This window comes from Labrus mixtus, chromosome 6, assembly GCF_963584025.1.
Source record: "Labrus mixtus chromosome 6, fLabMix1.1, whole genome shotgun sequence".
Taxonomy (NCBI): Eukaryota; Metazoa; Chordata; class Actinopteri; order Labriformes; family Labridae; genus Labrus; species Labrus mixtus.
Window position 1 is genome coordinate 23,890,783 of NC_083617.1, and position 22,507 is coordinate 23,913,289.

At 46.8% G+C, this 22,507-nt stretch overlaps 1 protein-coding gene and 1 long non-coding RNA gene across 6 annotated transcripts in view; one reads left to right on the plus strand and one right to left on the minus strand.

Moving 5' to 3' along the window:
- The window catches only part of LOC132975818 (arginyl-tRNA--protein transferase 1), a 62,058-nt gene that overhangs the window by 11,654 nt on the left and 27,897 nt on the right, over positions 1 to 22,507 (minus strand). For all 5 annotated transcript variants that reach the window (XM_061040635.1, XM_061040636.1, XM_061040634.1 and 2 more), the window contains 2 exons: positions 16,584 to 16,765; positions 12,270 to 12,369 (listed from right to left, as the gene is read on the minus strand). In XM_061040635.1, the coding sequence (XP_060896618.1) occupies positions 12,270 to 12,369; positions 16,584 to 16,765 (282 nt within the window). The remainder of the gene's footprint in view (positions 1 to 12,269; positions 12,370 to 16,583; positions 16,766 to 22,507) is intronic.
- LOC132975802 (uncharacterized) lies at positions 5,912 to 6,626 on the plus strand. The gene is made up of 2 exons (XR_009673310.1): positions 5,912 to 6,115; positions 6,181 to 6,626. It is a non-coding gene; the product is annotated as an uncharacterized LOC132975802 (long non-coding RNA).

Consider the following 22,507-nt stretch of genomic DNA (forward strand, 5'->3'; position numbering starts at 1 on the left):
GATCAGTGACTAATACACGCAGAGACGCCAGTAATGGTTTCTGAAAAGTGCATTTTTTCAGAGAGGAGGCTGATGGCGAGGTCTGTGAGCTCATTAAGGCGCCGAAAGAGGCCAGAGGAAGTGATAGTGACCGCATGGTGACGACCACAAAGACATCTGCTGAGTTTGATTGTGTTCAAGGGGCCCAAGATGAGACTTTCCAGACGATGGAAATCTTTTATTTTTATTTTAGTCCTCCTCTCCTCAGCCTCTCTGCTCCTCCCACACCAAAGCATCCATCACCCCCTCCCTCCTCCCTCCCTCCTCTCCCTCTCTCTGCGCTCCGCATGTTCAGACGGATACGGAGGTGATGCCGATGACTGACACCCTCTGAAAGGCTCGTTTGCAGAGCGGCAGAAAGCGAGGCGGGTTGAGGAGGGGGGAAAAGACGAGCGGAGGGAGAAGGGAACAAGTAAAAACTTCTGCACACAGGGGAGAGAGAGAAGAGAGAGAGAGAGAGCGAGGGAAGGGAGAAAATGAGATGCAGATGACTAAAAGGATGGTATTAACGTCTCCGAGTCATGGGCCGAGGAGAGCTGATGGGAGTGATAGGTGCAGACTGAGAGCCAGCATGGAGGAGGCCCAGCGCAGAGGGGAGAGGGGTGGCGGCGGGAAGGCAAAGAAGCGGGAGAAGTAAAGTAGAAAGAGGCTGACATGGAGAGGAGGAATAAAGATCTGCAGCCAATGAGGGAAGGAGATGAAGAATATGAAGTGCGCAGTGCGAGGATGCATCCAGTCGCTGTATTCTGGTGTTTCTATCAGAGGTCACCGTTTATCTGCGAGCGATCTTCTTCAGTGCACGTTTCCCGATGAACTGAACTTTAACGAGACATGGGAGGATTACACATCTGAATAACGAGCTGCTGGAGTGTAAACAATGACACAACCTCCATCACCAGCAGTAAACACACACACACCATATGTACAGAAACACACACACACACACACACACACACACACACACACACACACACACACACACACACACACACACAGGCCCTGCTGCTGTCAGAGGAACTTTATGACCAACGACTCGAACACAAACCGTCACCCTGCTCCTCTCTTCACACTTTTCTGTTTTCTCACACCTTACAGGGAGCGCCGCCCGAGGCCAGCACATATATGATTTATATGAAGAGCCGTTAATCAGACACATAAATGGAGCGCTTCGCTGCAGAGAAGGAATCCTCGTGAAAACTGAAACCTCTATTACCCTCCGCAAGAATTCTTCCTCCCTCTGAGTTTAACGTGCAGAGTCAGGAAAACTTTCATTAATTGGGAGACCGTCAGACCAAAAAAACCCTCAGCGCCATGTTGCCTGAAATGGTCGATTCACCGTGATACTGTGTCAGGCAATAACCTGTGGAGCTCAGGGAGTTTGTTTCATCATCTCCTGACAACAATAAGACTCCTGGTACTTACAGGTACACGCACGCAAGAGCACATCACCCTTGTACTCGCCTCCCTTCACTGGCTCCCTGTAGATCTTAGAGTCTATTTTAGAATACCATTACTTGTTTTTAAGTCACTGCATGGTCTAGCCCCCCCGTATTTAACAGAACTTGTAACCCCCTTAGGTCCTCTGAACAGTCGCTCCTTGTAGTCCCTCGAGCTCAACGAAAACTCGGAGGCGACCGTGCGTTCTCGGTGGCCGGCCCCTGTCTGTGGAATCAACTGCCTCCCTCCATCAGACAAATCAACACGTTAAATCCATTCAAATCATAACTCAAAACTCACCTATTTTCCCTGGCATTTAAAACAAGTGGAAACAGACCCCATATATTTAGCTTAGGTATGCATGTATGTATGCATGTGCATGTAGGTATGAGGGTATGTATGTGTTTGTAATATGTATGTATGCTGCATGTATATGTGTATATATATGTATAGATACATTTTTTATTTCTTGCTTTTATGCATTGCCTGTAAAGCACTTTGGTCAGATGAAGCTGTTTTTAAAAGTGCTATACAAATAAACTTGATTTGATTTAAAGGAGCAGTATGTAACTCTGACCCCTAGTGGTTAAAATTGGTACTGCAGTCCAAATCCTAAACATTGTAGAGCGCTGTCTCCCCCGGCCCCCTCCTCTCTAGAGTCGATGCTCACGCAGGTTCTCATGTGGTGGACTCTGAAGCTTCAGTGTTTAGCCAGCTCGTTTTTGGTGCTATTTGTGTCTTTATTGGAGGAACAGACAGAGGATAGAGTCAGATATCTGGGAGAGGGAGAGAGAGAGAGAGAGAGAGAGAGAGAGAGAGAGAGAGAGAGAGTGGGGAATGATATGCAGGAAAATCGCTCTGCGTGTCACGTGGCAGCAGCAGCAGCAGCAGAGTTCACTGTGATCCTCTTTCAGGCCTGTCAGAGTAAAAACCAGGAGGTGGACTCAGAGAGTTTCTCTGACTTTAACATCTGCTGCTGATTTCCTGCTCATATCTCCAGCGGAGTTTTAACCCCACCTCCCCCCTCACTGAGGTGTCCCTTTATGTGTGTGTGTGCACAGACTGTGCAGTGTGCAGACGGTCTACATGCAGCCTCCGTTAGTGTGTTCAGCCCGGCTCAGATCTCTACAGAGCAGAATGAGGGTTATACTTTAATCTTCAGTGTGAGACCCAGCGGCTCCATCAGTGAGTTGAATCGCTCTCAGAGAACATGAGATCACTTTTGTTTGACCTCCGCTGGTCTAAGGCTAAAGATATCCTGAGATACATGGATAATGCAAAACAAAAAGAGCCTGTTTCAGTACTGTGGAGGTTAAAGCAGGGGACTCTGATTTGTGTGTGGGGTTTTTGGCGCCCCCTGTGGACAAAGCAGACCTCTTATCTTGTTGATAATCTTGTCCTGTACAGGTGTGAACAGTTTTCAAATTAATTATTGTAAACTGTTCACACCTGTTCCAATTAAGTCCCTGAGATGAGTTGAACAGGCCCAGAATGTAACTGCAGGAAGAGAGTTCCAGAGGGTGGGGGGGGGGGCTGCCACACTTGGATGTTAGCTAGCACTAAGTGGAGAGCGAGGACAACATGGGCTTTAATGAGGACTGCAGAGAGGTATAAGACCTGCAAAGTTAGAGCTGTTATTGACATTTACGATGAATCATATTGTCGTTGTATGAGGTCACAGATTTTCCTCGTTGGGTCTGATTCCGTCTGTTTTATAAGCAGGTTATGGCTCGTCACATCGATCATGAAGACTGAACGAGGCTTTATGTCGGATTATTTGTGAAGCACTCTCAGCAGAACATGAACATTTGACCCAAACACACAAACACGGTCATGGTGTCACGTTTATCGTCTCTCTGCAGTATTTTATTCAGTTTGTTGTCACACAGGCTGAATCTGAACTCAGAGGGTTTACAAAGACCCTCAGTGTGACCCAGAGCCAGGCAGGCCTAACCCGGGCCGGCCCGGGCCAGCTCCCTGACCCCGGGTCACATCCAGCTCGTCTGAATCAAACACCAATAAACACAGAGCCTGACACACACACACACCCTCTGTCCCCCCAAGCACACAGAGGAGGGGCCCGCCTGGGGGGCCTCGCCATGATGATGGACACACGTAAACAACACACAGCTCACACAAACACACAGCTCGCACAAATAACACTAAAACCAGACGGGAAGACAGACGGACAGCAGCACTGACAGACACGTCCAAACACACCACGCACACACTTTCACCACAGACTGAGACACTCAGATCTGTGTGTGTGTGTGTGTGTGTGTGTGTGTGTGTGTGTGTGTGTGTGTGTGTGTGTGTGTGTGTGTTTCCTGAACACATATGGTGTGTGTGTGTTTGGGGAGATTTACGCTAACTGCTGCTGTTTAAACACTCGGGGACACCAGAACCTTTCACCTAACTCGCACATTACCACAGGACGACCTTCAGATAAAACATCCCTCCCAGGCCCCTCCATGATCTCCCCCCCCCCCTCCGTCCCAGCACTCCCTCGCCCAGCTATGCGTCACGGCTCCACGGATGACAGGTTAATGAGGAGAAAATATTTTTACAGGATCGCGTTTCGCCGGAGCCCTGAGAACCAATGGCAGAGCTTTTATGGGCATCAGCTCACAGCGCGGGCACTTTTATCTCTTTCTCTGCTCAGGTCTGTGCGGGCAGCGAGGTGTTACGCTCCCGTCTGACACGGAGACCACAGCTCGCTATCTGCAGAGGGTCTAATCTCTCCACCTCAGACCTCATACTGCAGGAACCGACCCAGGACCTACCTACACACACACACACACACACACACACACACACACACACACACACACACACACACACACACACACACACACACACACACACACACACACACACACACACACACACACACACACACACACACACACACACACACACACACACACACACACACACACACACACACACACACACACACACACACACACACACACACACACACGGCTCCCTGCTGTCATGAGGCCTTTTCAACAAACATCTGTACTTTCTACTCCTGACATTTTAAAAACAGGCTCCTTACTTTACCTTTAATGCATTTCAGGAGAATAATAGATTATTTTTGAATCATTGCATGCTGCAGAAGAGGCCTTTCCCAAATCTCAATATGAGCTGAGCTTGAGTTAGCTTTGCACGCAAACAGCCGATAGAAACATCCTTCAGAGACTTCAGTTTTTACATATTTCTTTTTAAACCCAGGTAATGAACCCATGAATGAATAAATCCAGTAATGAACGTGTTCTTGTACCACCTCGGCTTATCAACGGTCTGACTGCGTTCCCTCTCTGCAGAAAAGAAAGCAGCGTTTTAGACGAGGCGGTGCAGCTGCAGCAGGTTTGAAAATAAATAGTGGAGAAGTTAATGGGAAGACAAACACCTTGGTGTGGCAGCTAGAGGGCTCTGGATCTGCTCAGCGTGACACTCTCATTTTCACCCTCCTGACCTTCACACCTCTACATCACCACATACACACACCCCCACCCCCTCCGTCCATCCATCCACACAGTCAGACTGAATCCTCTGACCTGACCTGCTGACCTCTGCCCCCCTCAGACCCTCAGCCTGTCAGCGCTCCTCAGGGAGGGGTGGGGCTGCAGCCTGTTAATGATTTGTTAAAAACACAACCGTGGCAGCACACAGGGTGTAAAAAAAAAAAGAGATGATGATGAGGCACCAAAACGACGAGAAGTTATGAAAAACTTTAAACAAATGTTTCTGCTGAGAGGTGCTCTGTTGGTGGTCTCCTGTCGAGCGAGTCGACAGAACGGTTACTGTCAGAAAGGCTCCAGTTTTTAAAGGGGGGGGGGGGGGGAGCTGGAGGCAGAAATAGAGGGGGTTTGCTTTGGCTCTTAAATCTCTCAGAGAGGCTGAAAAGGAGCCGGTTTGGGTCTGATCTTATTTTGATGGGAACAGGGATTGTTACATGAGGACTGCTGGAAGCGAACGTTGCTGGAGAAGAAAAAAAATAGTTCATACAAATCCAAAAAATGTTGCTTCAGTTTAAAGGAAAAGAGAGCGCTAAATACCGTGAGAGACCCACAGATCTTTACAGTAACTTTAAACCACCTCGCAGTGCATTTGTGCATCTCAGCGTGCAGAAATGACGAGATCCTGCACCATGAAAACAAAAGATCCTGTTCAGTAATAACGTTTAGCTACACGAACAAAACATGTTTTTATCTCTGAATGAAATCAGCAGAAAGTTTGTTCAGTCGGATCTTTTCCGTCTCCATCCATCTTTCATCTCGACCAGCATGGAGGCGGCTCTCTTTGAACCGTCGCTGAAAGATGAACGGAAACAAAAAGAGAAAAGGAAGCACTGAGTCCGGACGTGTAAACCTGCAGCTCAACACAGAAACTGTCCTGTGTAAACTTGTAAAGACAGAGTCAGCAGCTTGTTCCTTCAAAATAAAACACAGACTTCTCCTAAAGTAAATCTGCTCCATCGTCTCTTCTGGGCCTCCGTACATGTGTGGTGGTGACTGTGTCTGCAGAGACTCTGTCCTCTGACTGGATTTTACTGTTCTGCTCTGTTCTGGTTGACTCGGGACATTTCTAGGCGGAGCTGGTGTGTTTCCTCCAGCCAATGACAGCGCAGCAGGTGAGTTTACGGATGTGGACGTAGCGGCAAGGAAAAGAAAATATAATCACAGTGAGGAAACACAGTGAGAAACACCGAGTGGATAAAGCTGGTTCTAAAACGAGGGTGAACCTTGTGTTGTCTTTTACCCGTGGACGTGGAGTTGGTCTGCTTCCTGTTGGACAGGCAGGTGACAAACACCGGCGGTTAGCTTGTGATAGCGTGTGTTAGCTTGCAGTGTAGCTACAAGCAGTAAACGTACACACTACATCCTGCAGGGGGCGGAGCTTCTGGGGGCGATGAGCCCAGGAGGAGGGGCCCAGTTTGAATGTTGAGTTTACAAACATTTCTGACTCCACCTTTAAGTTGAAGATCACACAGCTGTAGTGCAGGATCATTCGAATAGTTTGGAGAAAAAACTTCTTTCTGCAGTCAGTTCAACTCTTAAAAAAATCTATTCCAGGTTGACAAAGTTTATATTTAAAGTTTAATAAACAAAACTACAAAAAGCAAACCTCCATGAACAAATCTTCGTCTGCGAGAACAACATGCATGCAGAGTCCTGACGGCTGCAGCTCCGAGCCTTTCAGCGTGTCAGGACCTGCAGAGAAGGGGGGCGTCTGAGAGGGGCTTAGTTTAGGTTATTCATCCTGTGCAAGATACAATCATTCATGAATGTTATGTTTCAGTTGTTAACAGTGCTGTCAATCAATTAAAGTTATCAAATTACCAAAGGATCAAAGGACTAAATATCAGCTCTGTCTTTTAATTGAGGGGAAATATTGAGGATTAATTTGTGTGATCTGAATTCAACCAGCGAGAAAAGAACATGAAGTCCTTAGAGATATCTTTTGATAACTTTTCAGGGTTAAAAACACCTCGTTGTGAGGTCTGAGGTACTTGGTCGTGTGTAATTGATGTCATGAGGACTGAGCTCAGGCAGCAGCAGGTGACAGACGAGCCTTCAGGCACACACTGATTAAGACAAACATTAGAACAACAGTGACCGACTGAGACCAACTTTAACTTCCTCCCTCTGTCCTGCACACAGTCTGACACCTGGATGGATTCATTTCAGCTCCACTGGACTCCAAAGCTCCAGCCGTGTGCAAACTGCTGAGCGGCTCTGCGACCGTGTTTGTTGTTTGTGGACGAGGAGGAGTCGGCCTGAAAGAGAGCGGAGGTGCAGCTGCCACCAAAGAGCTCTTTAAAAGTCAGAGAGGTAGCGCCGGGAAACCAATAATCCTTTTCATCTCGCCTCCTTTTCTCATTTTGGCACACATTTTGTCACTCCTTTCTTTCTCTCTTTCTCTCCGTCTGTCCTCTTCCTCCTCCTTTCACTCACTCTCTCTCTCTCTCTCTGTGGAAAACTTAATGGTTTCCTGGGCTCAGAGCGAGACATTCTTTCACAGTGAACAATAATAACAAGAGTAAGAGCCACTTCATGTAACTCTCTCTCTCCCTCACTGACCAGGAGCGAGCGGGCCGTTCTCTCTCTATTCTCTGAGTGTGTTTGAGCGTGCATGCCTCTTTATTAAGAGCTTCATCTGTTACAGGCAGGTACTGCAGGTCAGTAAAGCCGAGTGTTCGTCCGCCTCGTTTGTTATCATCAAAGTCTGCCTCGACACGTCTTCCAGAGAACACAGCTAACACACACACTCGGCTGCAGAGAAGTCACCACAACGTGGCAAAGATCTTTACTCCAAGTTCAGTCCAAATAAAAAGGGGAAATGTAGTGAACAAATGAGAACATTTTGCGAGCTGCTGAAGCTGGACGGAGGAGTTATTGGAGAGAAAACTGGAGTTGAGCTGCAGGGTAGAAAGCTGAATCCAGACCATGTCGAGGATAACGTCAGGCCCTGTTAGAATAATGGTTAGAGTAGATTCAGGTCTGCTGCAGAGAGTCCTGATGGTGCAGGGTTTGATAACACTGAGCGTACTCTGCAGTCCTCCATCAGGGTCTGTCCACATCCAAACATTTCTACACTCATGTTCAGTATTTAAAACGACACAATCTCCGTTCTTCTAATGATCGACAGCATCTGGAAATTCTGAAGCTTTAAAAAACATCTATTTTATAAGACACAGCAGGCAGGGGCATCAGATAGCCTAGCGGTTATGTTGCACGCTCCACGAACAAAGGCTATAGTCCTCATCGCAACGGTGGTGGGTTTGAATCCGACCTCGGTCCTTTGATGCATGTCATCCCCCCTGGCTCTCTCTCCTCCCAACACTTCCTGTCTCTCTTCAGCCGTGCGTCTAATAAAGGCTAAAAAAAAAAAAAATAACAAAAACCTTGCAGGCAAGTTCTTGCACACTTTAAATTGTGCAAATACGATGCTTTGGCCCGACAGCATCCGGGCAGCCCCCTGTTCATGCTGCACTGAAAGGCTTCTAGGACTCTTAAAGGGGCTCTGCAGGACCATGGTCAGTGTGACCCAATATAGAGACCCTCACACTTCTATTTTTGTTCCTCGGTGGGACCAGTTTGATCTCTGTATGAAGCAGCTTTAAACACTAATATGTTTGTTTTTTTACTCATTTGTTGACACTGCAAAGCTTCCCGGTAAACTTAGCATTGAGATAAAAGTAAGAAGTGTCCTTGTGGTGGTCACACTGGGAGAGACGTGTATCAGAGTCTCAGTTCATCTGAAGTCATGAGCGCCTCATTCAGACACGAGAGTCAATGTGAGAAACAGAAGAGAGGCAGAAGGGCAAAGACCTCTGCTCTCACCTTCTGCTCTGTGCAGACCCAACATCAGAGGAAGAGGGAGGGTCTGAGGACCTGAGGGGACTGAGGACCAGGGAACCCAGCCAGGGGCAGGATGTCACGTCTGAGCCTGAACCCACCAGCCAAACCAGCACGGCTCAGTGGGACGCTCCGTCCCCGCTCAGAGGACAAAGGAGATGGTCTGACAGCGGCCGGGCAGCCCCCTGTTCATGGCTGCACTCCAAGGCTCCTAGGATCCTTAAAGGGGCTCTGCAGGACCATGTCCAGGCTCTGGCGCTAAAGGTGGGTTTAAAACCATCACACATGGAGGTTCCGAGAGACGGGAGCTGGCAGAGAAAAGCTCAAGGGACTCCAAAATAAAAACAGGATTAAGAGACGGACTCTGAGGACCGACGAGGTCAAACATTTTAATACTTTTTGATGCCCCCTCTTTTCAAACGATCCGCTCTCTGATCTTTTAATGATCGACAGATTCAAAAAGCACCAAAGCTCCTGAAATATCACAATTACAGGTATGGAGAGTGAATGAATCCATCAATACAACAACTACAAGCCGTCTCAATTCCACAAATACGTTGACAACATTTCCTGCAATCAGTGATCATTTAAAACAAGAAATCCTCCAACATAGGGACATGTTTTTGAAGGTGTGGTATCGACCCAGGTATCAACATCTGTTGTTTTTTTTTTACTTCAAAGATTTAAAGATTTAAAATTCTGGTATCGTGCCGACTCGACTCAACACATGTGCAGCTCCTCTGGGTCGTGTTTGAACTTTTTCAGGACTTGTGTTTATGAAAAGGTCTTCAGAGTCTTCAGTCAAATGCAGCAGGAGGGAATGAGGGGGGGGCAGCTCAGGGTGAAGTTTAACAAAGTGTAACCTAAATAGGGCCTTTAAAAGCTCTCCTGTATTGGGGTGTTGGTGGGGCGCTGGTGGCGCACGCCGCATGTGTGGGGGCTGTGGTCCTCCGGGCGGGCGGCCCGGGATCATATCCCGCCTGTGGCTCCTTTCCCGCATGTCATTCCCCACTCCTCTCTCTCTCTCCCTGATTTCCGGCTCTGTCCACTGTCCTATCTCTACAATGGAGGCACAAAACGGCCAAAAATAAAATCTAAAATAATAAATAAAAGCTCTCTTGTACGTCTGAGAGCAGCCTGTAGGGTCACTATAAACGTCCTTTCAAACACTCCTGGTGTCAGTTACATAATAATGCAGCTCATCGCTCCTCAGGGAACGAGGACGACTATCGAGTGAATCCACAGAGAGGTATACTGAGGTGCATAAAACTGAAGTGGTGGAAGAGGATATTAAAAGGCATTAAAATCATCTTATCAGGTGCAGCCTACTTTCACATGAATCAGAACTTCTAAAGATCTTCTGAGATGTTGTTGGAGAGGAAAGCTTCGTCTCAGCGTGCACAAAAAGCCCAACTGGAGGAGTCAAGCTGTATTTTCAAATGTTCATTGTGGACATGATGGGTCGGGAGAGTTTCCTGGAGAGGTGTTGAGGGGAGACGGGGGGGGGGCGGGCAGGAGGTGTTAAAGGGGTTTGAGTGGAGTCCAGCAGGGTTCAAGTGCTGCTGTTTGGGTCCTTCAAGAGGCGAGCAGCAGGACTGAGATCCAGAAACTTTAAAGCGCAGCGTTTAGGGGCTCCCCGTCCTCAGAACAATCCCCCCCCCCCCCCGATGTCTGTGCATTAATGAACTGCTCAGGCCCGTATGCAAATCAGACAAAGGAGCGAGACACCGAGCATGTGCTGAGAGTGTGTGTGAGTGTGGGTGTGTTTCTGTGGGAGTGGGAGAGCAAGAAGGTGGGAACTGGGCAACCTTCTCACCCTTCTTCTGCCCCCCCCCACCTCCTCCCGCGAACAGTGAGAGAAGAAGAAGAAGTGGGGACGCTGTGAACAAGACCCTGCAGAAGAACAGATATAGGGGGCAGGGGGAGTAAATACCTCTGCAGGGGGGGCTTGGTGCTGGGGTAACGGCGTGATCAAGATTCAACACATACACACACACACACACACACACTCTCATGCACTGTCCCAAAGCGAGCACAAAACAAGATGTAAAGGATAAGAAGGTGTGGCACGTTGCCATCATCCTCAACAAGACATCAGTCTGCTAAACAAGGAAACTCTCTGGGAACGTCGGGGAGAAATGACGGAGAGAAAGAGGAATTAGGCGACGAATGAGAGAACAAAAAGATGAAAAAGAAAGCTCCTCCTGAATCTGTGCGTCCCTCCGAGTGTTCGGGGAGCGTGTGAGCGCGTCACAGACAGCGGCTCCCGTGTGCACATGCACTTTAGATTCTGTGCCGGTTCAGACGGTTCATCCTCTACAGCATGTACACTGTGACCTTTCCCTCAACCTGTAATGTCTTCAGCAGCCTCGTCTCCTCCTCACGTCCCCCTTTCTGTCCTCTCGCCCTTCTCCACTGGAGTTCCCTCCTACAGATGAACATTTACTCTTTGTTTTTACGCCAGCCAGCTGTGTTATCAGCCTTTCCCTGCACATTTATCTTTCCCTTTATTTTCTGCACAGTTTGCAGGTGAACATCATGAAATAACTTCTGCAGACATCCACCCCGTCTCTCCTTCCCTCTCTATATTCAAACCTTTATTTATTCTCAAAGCCGCTTCATCGGCTCCCAGTTAAACATCGCATTGACTTCAAGATTCTGCTCCTCACCTTAAAGGCCGCCCATAACCTCGCTCCTCTGTACCTCTCTGAACTCCTGAACATTCACCCCCCTGCACCCTCAGGTCTTCTTCTTCCATTCACCTCACTGCACCACCCGACCATGATGCAGGACGTCCTCTACATGACGCTATAATTAGAATATGTGTCTTTCTATCAATGCTACGTGTAGTTGAACAGAATCTGAATCTGAACTAAAGAGTGAAGAAGAACATACTGGAGAACAGGAAACATAATGCAGCAGGTTCAATAGAGCATGGAGATGGTAGAGGTGGCGTGCAGACAGTCTGTGGTCGTGCAGTGATCACAGGGAATAAACGTCACCACCCCCTCCCACTCGCTCCAGGTGAATTCTCCTGATTATATCCTGCTGCGTTCTCACATCAGATCACTCTGATTTTCTGCAGAATAAATACGAGGAGGCTGGAGGAGAAACTCCAGGTGAAGAGAGAAACATTCAGATGTTTGTGTTCACACACGACGCTCAGAGTGATAAACTTCAGGAGGTTAGTGAAGGTGTGAAAGATCTAAAACAGATATTCTGAAAAATGGTCTTCAGTGACACGGGCAGCGCCTGCGCTCTAGTCACCTCCATCATTTATTTATTTATATATTTACTTGAAATTAGTTTACTAAGTCTTGGGAACAGGATGGTAAAGAACTTCCACCTTGAAGTTTTCTGTTTTTATTGAGTATGTGAAAAGTGTTAATCGTGTTGTGTTTGGTGTGATGATGACATGCAGCGTACCTTGTAGCGCATCTTGGGACAGGAGTGGATGTAGAAGCCCAGGTAGTAGTAGGACAGCTTGGGGGACTGTTTCTGCAGCTGCCTGGTGAACGAGATCTCCCTGCAGCAGGAAACACACACACACACACACACACACACACACACACACACACACACACACACACACACACACACACACACACACACACACACACACACACACACACACACACACACACACACACACACACACACACACACACACACACACACACACACACACACACACACACACACACACACACACACACACACACACACACACACTGTTACAGAGGGACATTGTGGTGTTTGTTTCCACGGTTGTTTATTTTGATTTGGAGCATCATATGAAAACAACAACAAAAAACTCAATCAAAACCAAGATACTCAAGTCCATGTAAGTGCACTGAAGTCAGAAAGTGTTAAAGGTAATTGAGTAAGAGATGTGTCTGGAACACCTTTAAAGTGCTGTTCTTGCAGGTCGTTGTTGGAACACGATACGAACGAGCGCGCTAAGTAATGAAATGAGTTCTAGGCAGAGACCGAGCTGAGGAAGTAAACACCCAGCGTGAAGGAAGCGGCTTTCCTCAGTCTCATTTCATCACACAAAAACAACCACCTCCTCTCTCCATCTGCACAAGGCCCCGAGCAGAAAGAGGGAGAGAGGGGGAGAAAGAAAGAGGGAGAGAGAGGGAGGGAGAGAGAGAACAAGATAGAGAGAGAGGGAGAGAGGACGAGAGAGAGCGAGAGAGAGAGGGGGGAGAGAGAGAGAGAGAGGGAGAGAGTGTGTAAAATAAAGATTTAGGAGGAGGAAGATTTATACAGCTTCTTCAAATACAGTAAAAGTCTGGCCTGCTTTATTTCCCCTCCATAGTTTCTTCCTTAATTGCATCCTTTTTTCTAAAAGCCTATTTTCCCTCTCCCCCATTTCCGTCACTATTCCATATCTAAAGTCCAGCTCCGCTTTCTTCTCTCTTTTTGTCTCGCTCGTCCTTCCACCCTCCGCGTTTCACCCGCTCAAACCGAGGGGGAGAAAAGCCTTTCTTCCCAAACTTAAGAGGGAGAGAAAGAGGCCTTAAAATAAAATGGATGCTCTGAAAAATAAGACACGGGACAAAGCAGGCCAAGCCAGTGAGGAGAGAGAGGGGAGGCTTGGGGGGGAGAGAGAGGGAGCAGGAGGAGAATATAAAGGAGGAGGGGTCAAGAAAGAGAAAGGGACGGAGAGAGAGCGAGGTGCTGGAAGGTCACCCACTCGCTGCCAGGTTCCTGGGTTCCCATCCCCTCTCCACAAAAGCAACCGGCAGGCTTGAATTGGGGGAGGGGGGTCAAGAGAGGCGAGGGGCCCATTCACAAAAAGCCTCCCTCCTCCTCACCCTTCACACTCCCTCCTCCTCCAGCCCCCCCACCCCACCCCATGGCAGCAGCTTGAGTCCACCATTATCCCCTCTTCAGCCATCTGACACTCCAGCACAAGCCAATTATCAAGGCCTCTGCTCCTGCACAGCTTCCTCATACTGATGTGCACACACACACACACCTGCACACAAAGGGCCCATAATGGTGCATACCACAAGGTGCTTACTGCAGCCTCACATGCATGCAGAAACATTTCCAAACACTAGATTAGACGTTTATTAACCAGTTATATCGTGCAGAGTGATGCACACAGCTCCTTCTTAACCTCAGAGCTGAAAACAGCGTGTGTAAGAACTTTAAATGAAGATAATGTGCTGTTCAGAGTCTGTGTGCAGGATTGAGACAGACCACAGTGAATGTGAGAGCAGGGAACAGTTAGCTGGCCGTGTAGCGAGCGGTTGCTTCATGTCTGCTACTCTGTGCAGGGAAACACATCTGCTGAAGGTTGTCAAAGTGTGGTAAGACACCAGGTGTTTTAAAACGATACAATCTCTAATGTTTTAATGATCAATCGTGTCCACAAGTACCAGAACATTTAAAATAACGTCAGATCTTCAGTCATACATTGAACCAAAAGCTGCTGCAGGAGAACAACGAGGGAGATGTCAACTTTTGCGAGGTTTCCATACGAAAACAATTTGCAAAATAGTTGTGCAAAGTCAGTGTGCACGAGTGTCCAGTCAAACACATGACTTGTTCTTACTCCTTCATATTTCTCTTTAGGTTAACTGTTCATTCTGATCATTAACCTCATGCATGTTTAGGAGAATGCACAGGCACTAAAAGTAAACGTGGAATCTGTCAGGAGTCGGATCAAAATCAGATCATCATCAGGACATCTTCAAAAAGAGAGAGCTCCATGGTGGACACCTGCTGAGTCTGCTGCACACAGCGCCTCAGGCTCCTCATTAGGAGACTCTCTCCTCCTCCCCTCCCCTCTCCTCTCCTCTCCTCTCCTCCTCCCCTCTCCTCTCCCCTCCTCCTCGGATGCAGAGGAGCCACACGCCTGCTAGAATCTTCTCAACACCCCCCTCTCCTGTTTCTTCTGCAGAATGACATGCAGGCCTTGCTCTCACCTGGTGATAACGTCTGTTCACACCTTGAAGTGTTTCTCTACACGAGGACTAATAAATACAGTTTTTAAGATGTTGTGGTTGGTAGAAAACAGACTTTGAGTTCCTTCATGATGCACTACGATGAGTGTGTGTTGTTTATCTTATATCTGCAAACACAGCACTTATATGTGTGAATTTTTGACATATCGCAGGAAACAATCGTCCTCATGTCATTTTATAGGATTCCTAATTCACGTTCATCCTCACATCCTCGTAAACACATCTTTTTACATCTTGCAAAGCTTAACCTGCAAATGATCCAAAAGGGCGTGATTTTCCTTCATGATCTTTAACTTTGAACCCTTTCATATACTGGTCACTACAGCTTTTTAAAACCCTTTTTTAACTGATGCATACGTTTTGATGGAATGGATTCACCTCAGCTACTTCAGTGAACGTTAGAAAGTTCACTGAGAAACGGATCAAGTCTAAGAGAACTGTACTGTGCTGTATCTTTGCAAATAGCACATCTAATCTCATCCCATCTAATCAAGTCATCCTATACAGCGCCACCTACAGGCCAGTGGTTCTAAGTGTTGTAAGACTGCTCTGTTCCTGCAGATTTTTCTAATAAAACTCTTAGATGATAAACCTCAAACCACCCCAGAGGACATGTGACGCATTGAGAATGTGTTTATTGAAAATAAAGTTAAATTATTTAGTTTATGCATGAAAAAATAATAAAAATAAAGTAACTGTGCGTGTCCTAAGAAGTAAAAAATAACATTTTTAGCTGTGGTATTTAGTATTTGATGTATGAAACGATTGACTGGCCGCACTTTAGCAGCTCAGTGTTGGCCGTCTGTTGATTAGAAACATTTTAATTAATAAATGTGTGTATCTGTGTGTTCATGCCCAGTAAGTCTCTGACAGAGTCTTCAGACCAGGGAGTGTCCAGACCTGATCAAAGACCTGGACTCGAGTGTCCGTAAACAGGCGGGAGGATTTTAGTCCTCACTGAGCGCTCTGTGTTCCTGCAGGAGTCAGACTCCTAAAATAACAAGTGATCAGGAGGAGCCGCCTGTGTGTGTGTGTGTGTGTGTGTGTGTGTGATGACCAGGGTGTTCCCTCTATAAGAGCCGACCCCGTCTGTCCGAACCCCTAAATCACACACACGTGAACGAACACTCGTAACTCACACACTCACACCTGAACACACCCACTTTGAAGCTGAGCTCACCCAGACTCCCACATCTGTGCAGAAATATTTGAAAAAGCCTTTCTCACATTATTGGGTTACATTTTACAGGAAAGCCCAGATACGTGCCTCCAGTGTGTGTGTGTGTGTGTGTGTGTGTGTGTGTGTGTGTGTCCGCGAGTGTGTCTCTCGTTTCATCCTGGCAGAGCGAGCCGTCGTCAGCTGAACCACAAACAGAGCTCCGTCTCAACCAATCAAGTGCAAAGAAAGCGGTATTTTTCCCGACCTTTCAGTATTATGGCACTTACAGTATTCAGTTCTAAGGAGAGATCAAATGTGGGCGGGGCCACAAAGATCAAGAGTCAGGGGGAGAGCAGGTTAAGAGGAGGGCGAGTGAAGAATAAAAGTGAGAACAAAGAAGGGAGTCACCGTGAGAGGGAGAGACATTCTTCTCTTTGAGGAGCTCCATGTTACAGATTCTTCTCACTGAAAACTAAATATCTGTAAACTCTGCTCATTCAACAGAATTAAAGCAGAATGCAGCACTGTGTTTGTGACAGGAAGTGACACCGACATGACTAAAAAAACAACAGGAAGTGGATAACACAAGTGTTTTAAACGCACCTGAGAGCAGAGTAGGAGCCCAGAGACAGCGAGGCAAAGTCTGGGTGGTAGTACAGGTAGACGGAGGACACACAGGTGGGCAGGATGTCGATCACCCCCACCGCCACGATGCGCCCGTCCAGCCAGTACTGCTGATGGAAAGATCCGTATCCGACCTCAGGCCCATCTGGAGAATACTCAGCCTGTAAAGGGGGGGGGGGGGGGGGGGAAGAGAGAGAGAGGAGGTGGTCAGTGGTCAAAACAACAGCAGAGCTCCGGTGTGTAATAAAAAGAAATATATAAATCACAGAGGACTGAGACTGTGTGCTATTTAACAGGACTGACACACACTCACTCACAAACACACACACACCTGTATGAGTGTGTATCATAAGCCAGGCTTCCCCCTGCCAGGCCTCACGCAGCATTATGAGTGGGGGTGTACAGTAGCCTCAAGTTCAGCCTGCTAATGGCTCCCAAATGTGGAGCGAGAGCAGCAGCAGGGTGGAGGTGGAGGAGGAGGTGTGTGTGTGTGTGTGTGTGTGTGTGTGGGGGGGGGGGGGTTGTGGCCACAGAAACACTCCAGGAGAGGACTTTTTAATAAAGGTCCCTGCATGACTAAAATCCATTTCAGCAGGCAGTGGTGGAGAGCTGCCAAGCTCCGTCCTGTGAGTCTGCGTCTGCTCTCTACATGTGGCATGAAAGAATGTGGGTGGAGGTTCAGACTACACCAGGAATATTCAATTACTCTGTCGGAGAGGCCAGGTTTATAAAACTGACAAGACGTTTAATATTCTACATGTCAGACCTGTAGAGCGTAATGTGATGACAATGCACATTTTTTAATTTAAAGGACACATATTCTGCTAAATCCACTTCTCCATGGTCCTCTAACTCTAATATGTGTCTCTAGTCTGTCTACAAACCCCCCAATGATGAGAAATGTCCATCCTCTCCGTCTTCTGCCTGCTCCACTTTTCAGAAAATGTGTGCTCAAACAGGCCTTTTGAGATTTTCCCTTCATGACATCACAAAGGGCAGTAACCCCTCCCCCAGGTGGGTGACACTCCCACAGCTAGGTGTTTGTTCTGCCCTCTGAGTCTGACTTCTCACCGTAAACTATAGGGCATGGAGCGAGAAAGCCCGAGACACCCAAGCCCTTCCAGAGAGGGGCGTGGTCAGACACCGCTCATTTACATATTTAAAGGTACAGACACAGAAACAGCCTGTTCTGAGCAGGGCTGAAATAGAGGGGTTTATAGGCATGATCAAATACAGGACCAGAGTGGATTTAGAACAAGAAACTTCACAGAAATGTTTTGAGGAGCTCTGAGACTTATTTAAACTGAAGAGGAGGAGGAGAGTATGTGACTGTTTTTTACATGAGTTGTTCTGCTCTTTTCTTTTCTTGAAATAAACCAACAAATTTGTATATACATTAAAGATAAAAAATGTCCAGATTAGGGTCTCTAAAGGGCCATTTTTTGTCCCACAAACCGCAGGTTGAATAGGTCAGGTCTACGTCTCTAATGAAACAAGTGTTTTTATCATTGAGGATCCACATGCTGGGGACTCGAGTGCTTTTCTCTTAGAGGCTTAAAACCAGAGGCTCAGGGTTAAAGGACATATTAAGAGAGTGAGTGAGTGTGTGTGTGTGTGTGTGTGTGTGTGTGTGTGTGTGTGTGTGTGTGTGTGTGTGTGTGTGTGTGTGTGTGTAACAGGATCTTTCTCCCTCACCAACATTCAGCTGGACTCGGTTAAGTAGCGCAGACGCTGCTAGTTATCACAACAGTGAGAGAGCTAACATGCTAATCCGTCGCAGCACTGGGACAAAACATTTTAACAGAGCCAGACATAAAAAACTAAATTAGCTCAGACCCTCAGATACGACGACCCGGCTGACACAACGACCCGCCTCCCACTCCTTTAATGATGATTATTTTCACTCCATTACTTTTTACACAAAAATATCTGTATGTCTCCTGGAGTGAAGACTTGATGTACTCTTGCCACCTCTGTTAGGAGGGTAGGTGTCATTAAACTGTCAGATTGCGGCTCCACATCAGAGGACATTCGATACAAGGTAGAGATGATGTGGCTTTACTGTGAATTAGCTGACTGGCAGGCAGGCAGAAAAGAGGGAAGAATAAAGAAAGAAGAACGTTTATCTGGAGTTAGGGGAGCTGAAGGATGACAGGCGCCACATCTGGAGCACGCCTTACTCTCTACTCGCTCTCTGTCCGTCCCTATGAGCGGGCAGCCGGTGATTTTTGGCACCAGTTCCCTCAGAAACACTGACGGCTTTGTCGGAGGCCCCTCCGAGTCGTTTCAGAGTTGTAGGTAAAAGAAAAAGAGCGTGTGCAGGGGGGGTTATTCTTACCCCACCTCGAGCTTACACACTCCAGCACAATCATACAGACATGAATATGGGTGCATTAGACGTAATGGCGGCCTGGGTGTGTGTGTTTGTTTATGAGTTCACTCGCTGTTCAAGGCTGATCTTGTCTGAGTGACCTGTGCGTCACCTCAGACGACAGCTTAATGGTCGTGTCCTTGCCACTGTGACAACAATCTAAACACTTTCTGGTTCGCTTCAAACCACCCAGATTTTCCCCTGCTGCCCCAAATCGCTCTCATATGGCCCCGACAGGAACACGTGAGCAGCACAGGGCTCCATAACGTGTGTGTGTGTGGGGTGGGGGGGTGTAAGTGTGTAAGTGGAGAGACATTTTGGGTGAATTTTAACGTCTGTCAGAAACAGCAGCCTAGTTTATTATAATAATTTTTGGAACTGTTCTGTGATTGTTTCAAGTTGCTGGCATTTATGGAGCTCCTATAGCCGCAATGCGAGCCCAAATATAATCCTGATCTGGTCAAATGAAGGCCTGAGGCGGGCTTAAGGTGCCGATCATACAGAGATGAATCGCCCTAGGCACGGCCGCTCTAAAAACGTGTGCGCATCTGAGGAAAGAGCATCTGGGAGCGCCTGCAGAGCCGGGCTCTGTGTGCATATTGGCGACGATGTCAGTGGTAAAAAAATGGATTGAAGAAGACGTAGAGCTTGCTGTTGCTTTGCTCCTAGATGAGGAGGTGAAATGTCAAATCAAGTAGGAGGTGAAGCCTCCTGCAGCTCCCACCTGTCACTCAAAGAGGCCACGTCCCTTAATACTACCTCCCTTTAAAAGGTCCCATATTATGCTTTTTCTGGTTTTATATGCTCTTTAGTGTGTTTTCATAGTGTCCTGTGCATGTTTAGGCACATCTATGTGCAAAAATTCAAAGTCTGCGGAAACGCGGCATCTCCAACCTGTTAGCTGTAGCATTAGCTGCATGTAACGCTCGGTTCTAGCCCCCCTCGATAAAAATTTGTCATTCCGACGTCATTGTCAGAGTGAGATCACTGATCTAAGCCCATTGGCTCGTTGTGGCATGTTGCACGCCCATTAACTTCTGTAGCACGCCCACGATATGCCGTTGCCTGCGGTAGCACAGTAGTGCTATGGTGCTAATGTTTATGCTCCCCTCGGACGGAGCCAGTGGCTGCATTCCCAATATGGTAAAAGAGGCGGGACATTTCCAAGAACTGTGCTGAGCAACTGACCAATAACGACAGAGCGGATCGGCAGACCAATCAAAGCAGACTTGGCCCACGTGGGGTCTAACAGTGGGGGCTCAGCAGAGCGTAGCTGACGGACTCAGAGCGTAGAGGGAGCAAGGAGGAGCAGTACATGAAAACAGACACTTTTTTCGGACTTTAGCTATTGTGAACGTACAAAAGTAGGTACATAGATTAAATATACGAACCCCAAAAAGGGCAGAATATGGGCTCTTTAAGACTTAATATAATGTAAACAGGTGAACTCTAGAGACCCAAACTGTTTTTGTACCAGACTGTAAACATGTTTAACTAACCCAACCTATGGGGACTGACTCACTGCAGGAGACAGACTCTAGTGGACACTGGAGGAACTGCAGTTTTGGGTACTCTGCATTGGTTTCATTAATGGAGGTTTCTCTGATTTTGATTATATTTGTTAGACTTTTCTTAATTTAATTGTCTTCTTTAATTGAATGATTGTGATTTTTAATACTTGATGTTTATGAGCGTTTCATTTAGGAATATACTAAACCATGTGTGGGTTTATTTTGTTTGATTTGAGGACATGTTTTGTTCTGTTAATCACTTCACATAAATATTAACATCAGTTTTATTGTTGTTTATCATAATTTTATAGAATTTTCGAGTGGAATGAAAATCCTGGTGAATGAGTTTTTAAAACCTCGTGTTTGTTTGTGCTGTGTGTGAAGCTGCAGCGCTCTGCATGTTGGACACGCCGTTAAGACTTCTGGTAATTCTGGGATTGACCAATAACAGATGTTTTAACACCGTCTCTCTCTTTTCACTCACAGATGTTCAAACACACAACAGCAAAGTGCGAAGCTCATATCTTTTTATTTACCTGTTCCTTAAACAATATCTCAGTTTTTTTTTTAAAATACTATCTTTGTGCTTTATTTGTCTTGGTTTTCTTTTTTGCTCTTTCTGAAGCAAACTGTATTTTGAAAAATGCCCTGAAATAAATGTTTGTGTGAGAACTACCTACTCATTCCACGCAAGCTTCAAAGAATAAAGTGAAACTTATTTTTCAGCTTCCTCAGTTACAGATCTGATGTTTTATCATCGATCCAGCTTGAAAATGTAGTTATTTGGCTTACAGTTGTTGTAGTCAAGACCACACTAACCGAGATCAGAACGCTCCGAGGCCAAGAAAATAAATATCTCTGAAGAATCCTCATCTTGTGTTTAGGGGGCGTGTCACTCACTTAGACCGTAACACCGGGAAGGTTGCGATTGTAACCGGGGAATAAAAATCAGACTACAAATTAATTGAAGTTATTTGTCATTTTAGAAAAGGCTTTTTCCATGTAATCAAAGTGATGACGTGGAAAAATAGCCGATCAGTGGTGGTCTTGATTTAAAATCCGGAGTCCGCCCAGTCTGAGACCGAGACGAGACTGGATAAAAATGTTTTGGATTCTGAGGAGACCGAGACCTTCAAAAAGTGGTCTCGAGACAAAGACCGATTTCGACACTTGTGAGTGTTCATTACTACAGTATGTTTGCAGCTGGATCATTCCCTGCAGATGTGAATCTCGGTTTCTCATCACTTCACACCTGCAGAAAACTCATGTGTGAATGTTAACATACACATTTTTTGTTCAGACTTCACCCGGAGTGTCTCCTCCAGCCTCCTCGTATTTATTCTGCAGAAAGTCAGAGTGAGCTGATGTGAGAACGCAGCAGGATATAATCAGGAGAATTTCCAGAGCAGTCCTCCTGAATTATCTAGATATGTTCAGAAGTGCATGTGTTTAAACGGTCAGAGAGAGAGAATAACTCTCAGGAGGAGGAGAGAGAGTCTGAGGGGTGCGCCGTAAAAAACGTGGTTACTAATTGGCCAACACCCGCGTTAATGAGCATTTGCCCTTTGGGTAGACGCATCAGGAGGCGGTGAAGAACAATAAAAAGAAACCGAATGAGTGCATGAACCACCCAGCTCGTAAAGCGGAGTTCACCACCACACGCCACTGAGACCTCAACAAGGTCAAGTGCAGTGACAAACACCTGCACGGCTGCTGCCCGACATGTGTACAGACATCCCGCTGTTTATCACACAGCACATGTGTCTCAGTGAATGTTTGTGGACGGGTCAGAGACAGCTGATGTTAATTACCTCTGAGTTTCAGCACGAATCTTCTGCAATTTTATTCAAATGGAGCAAAGCAACAAACAAACAAGCCACACAACCTGCGCCCTGATTGGCTGCACTTGGATTTGTATTCATGCTGTTTGCATATATTTGTATAAATGAAGGCTAACATGTGTGCTGATGAACCACACAGTATGCAGGTCCATGTGGTGAGTGTCTGTGTCTGTGTGTGTG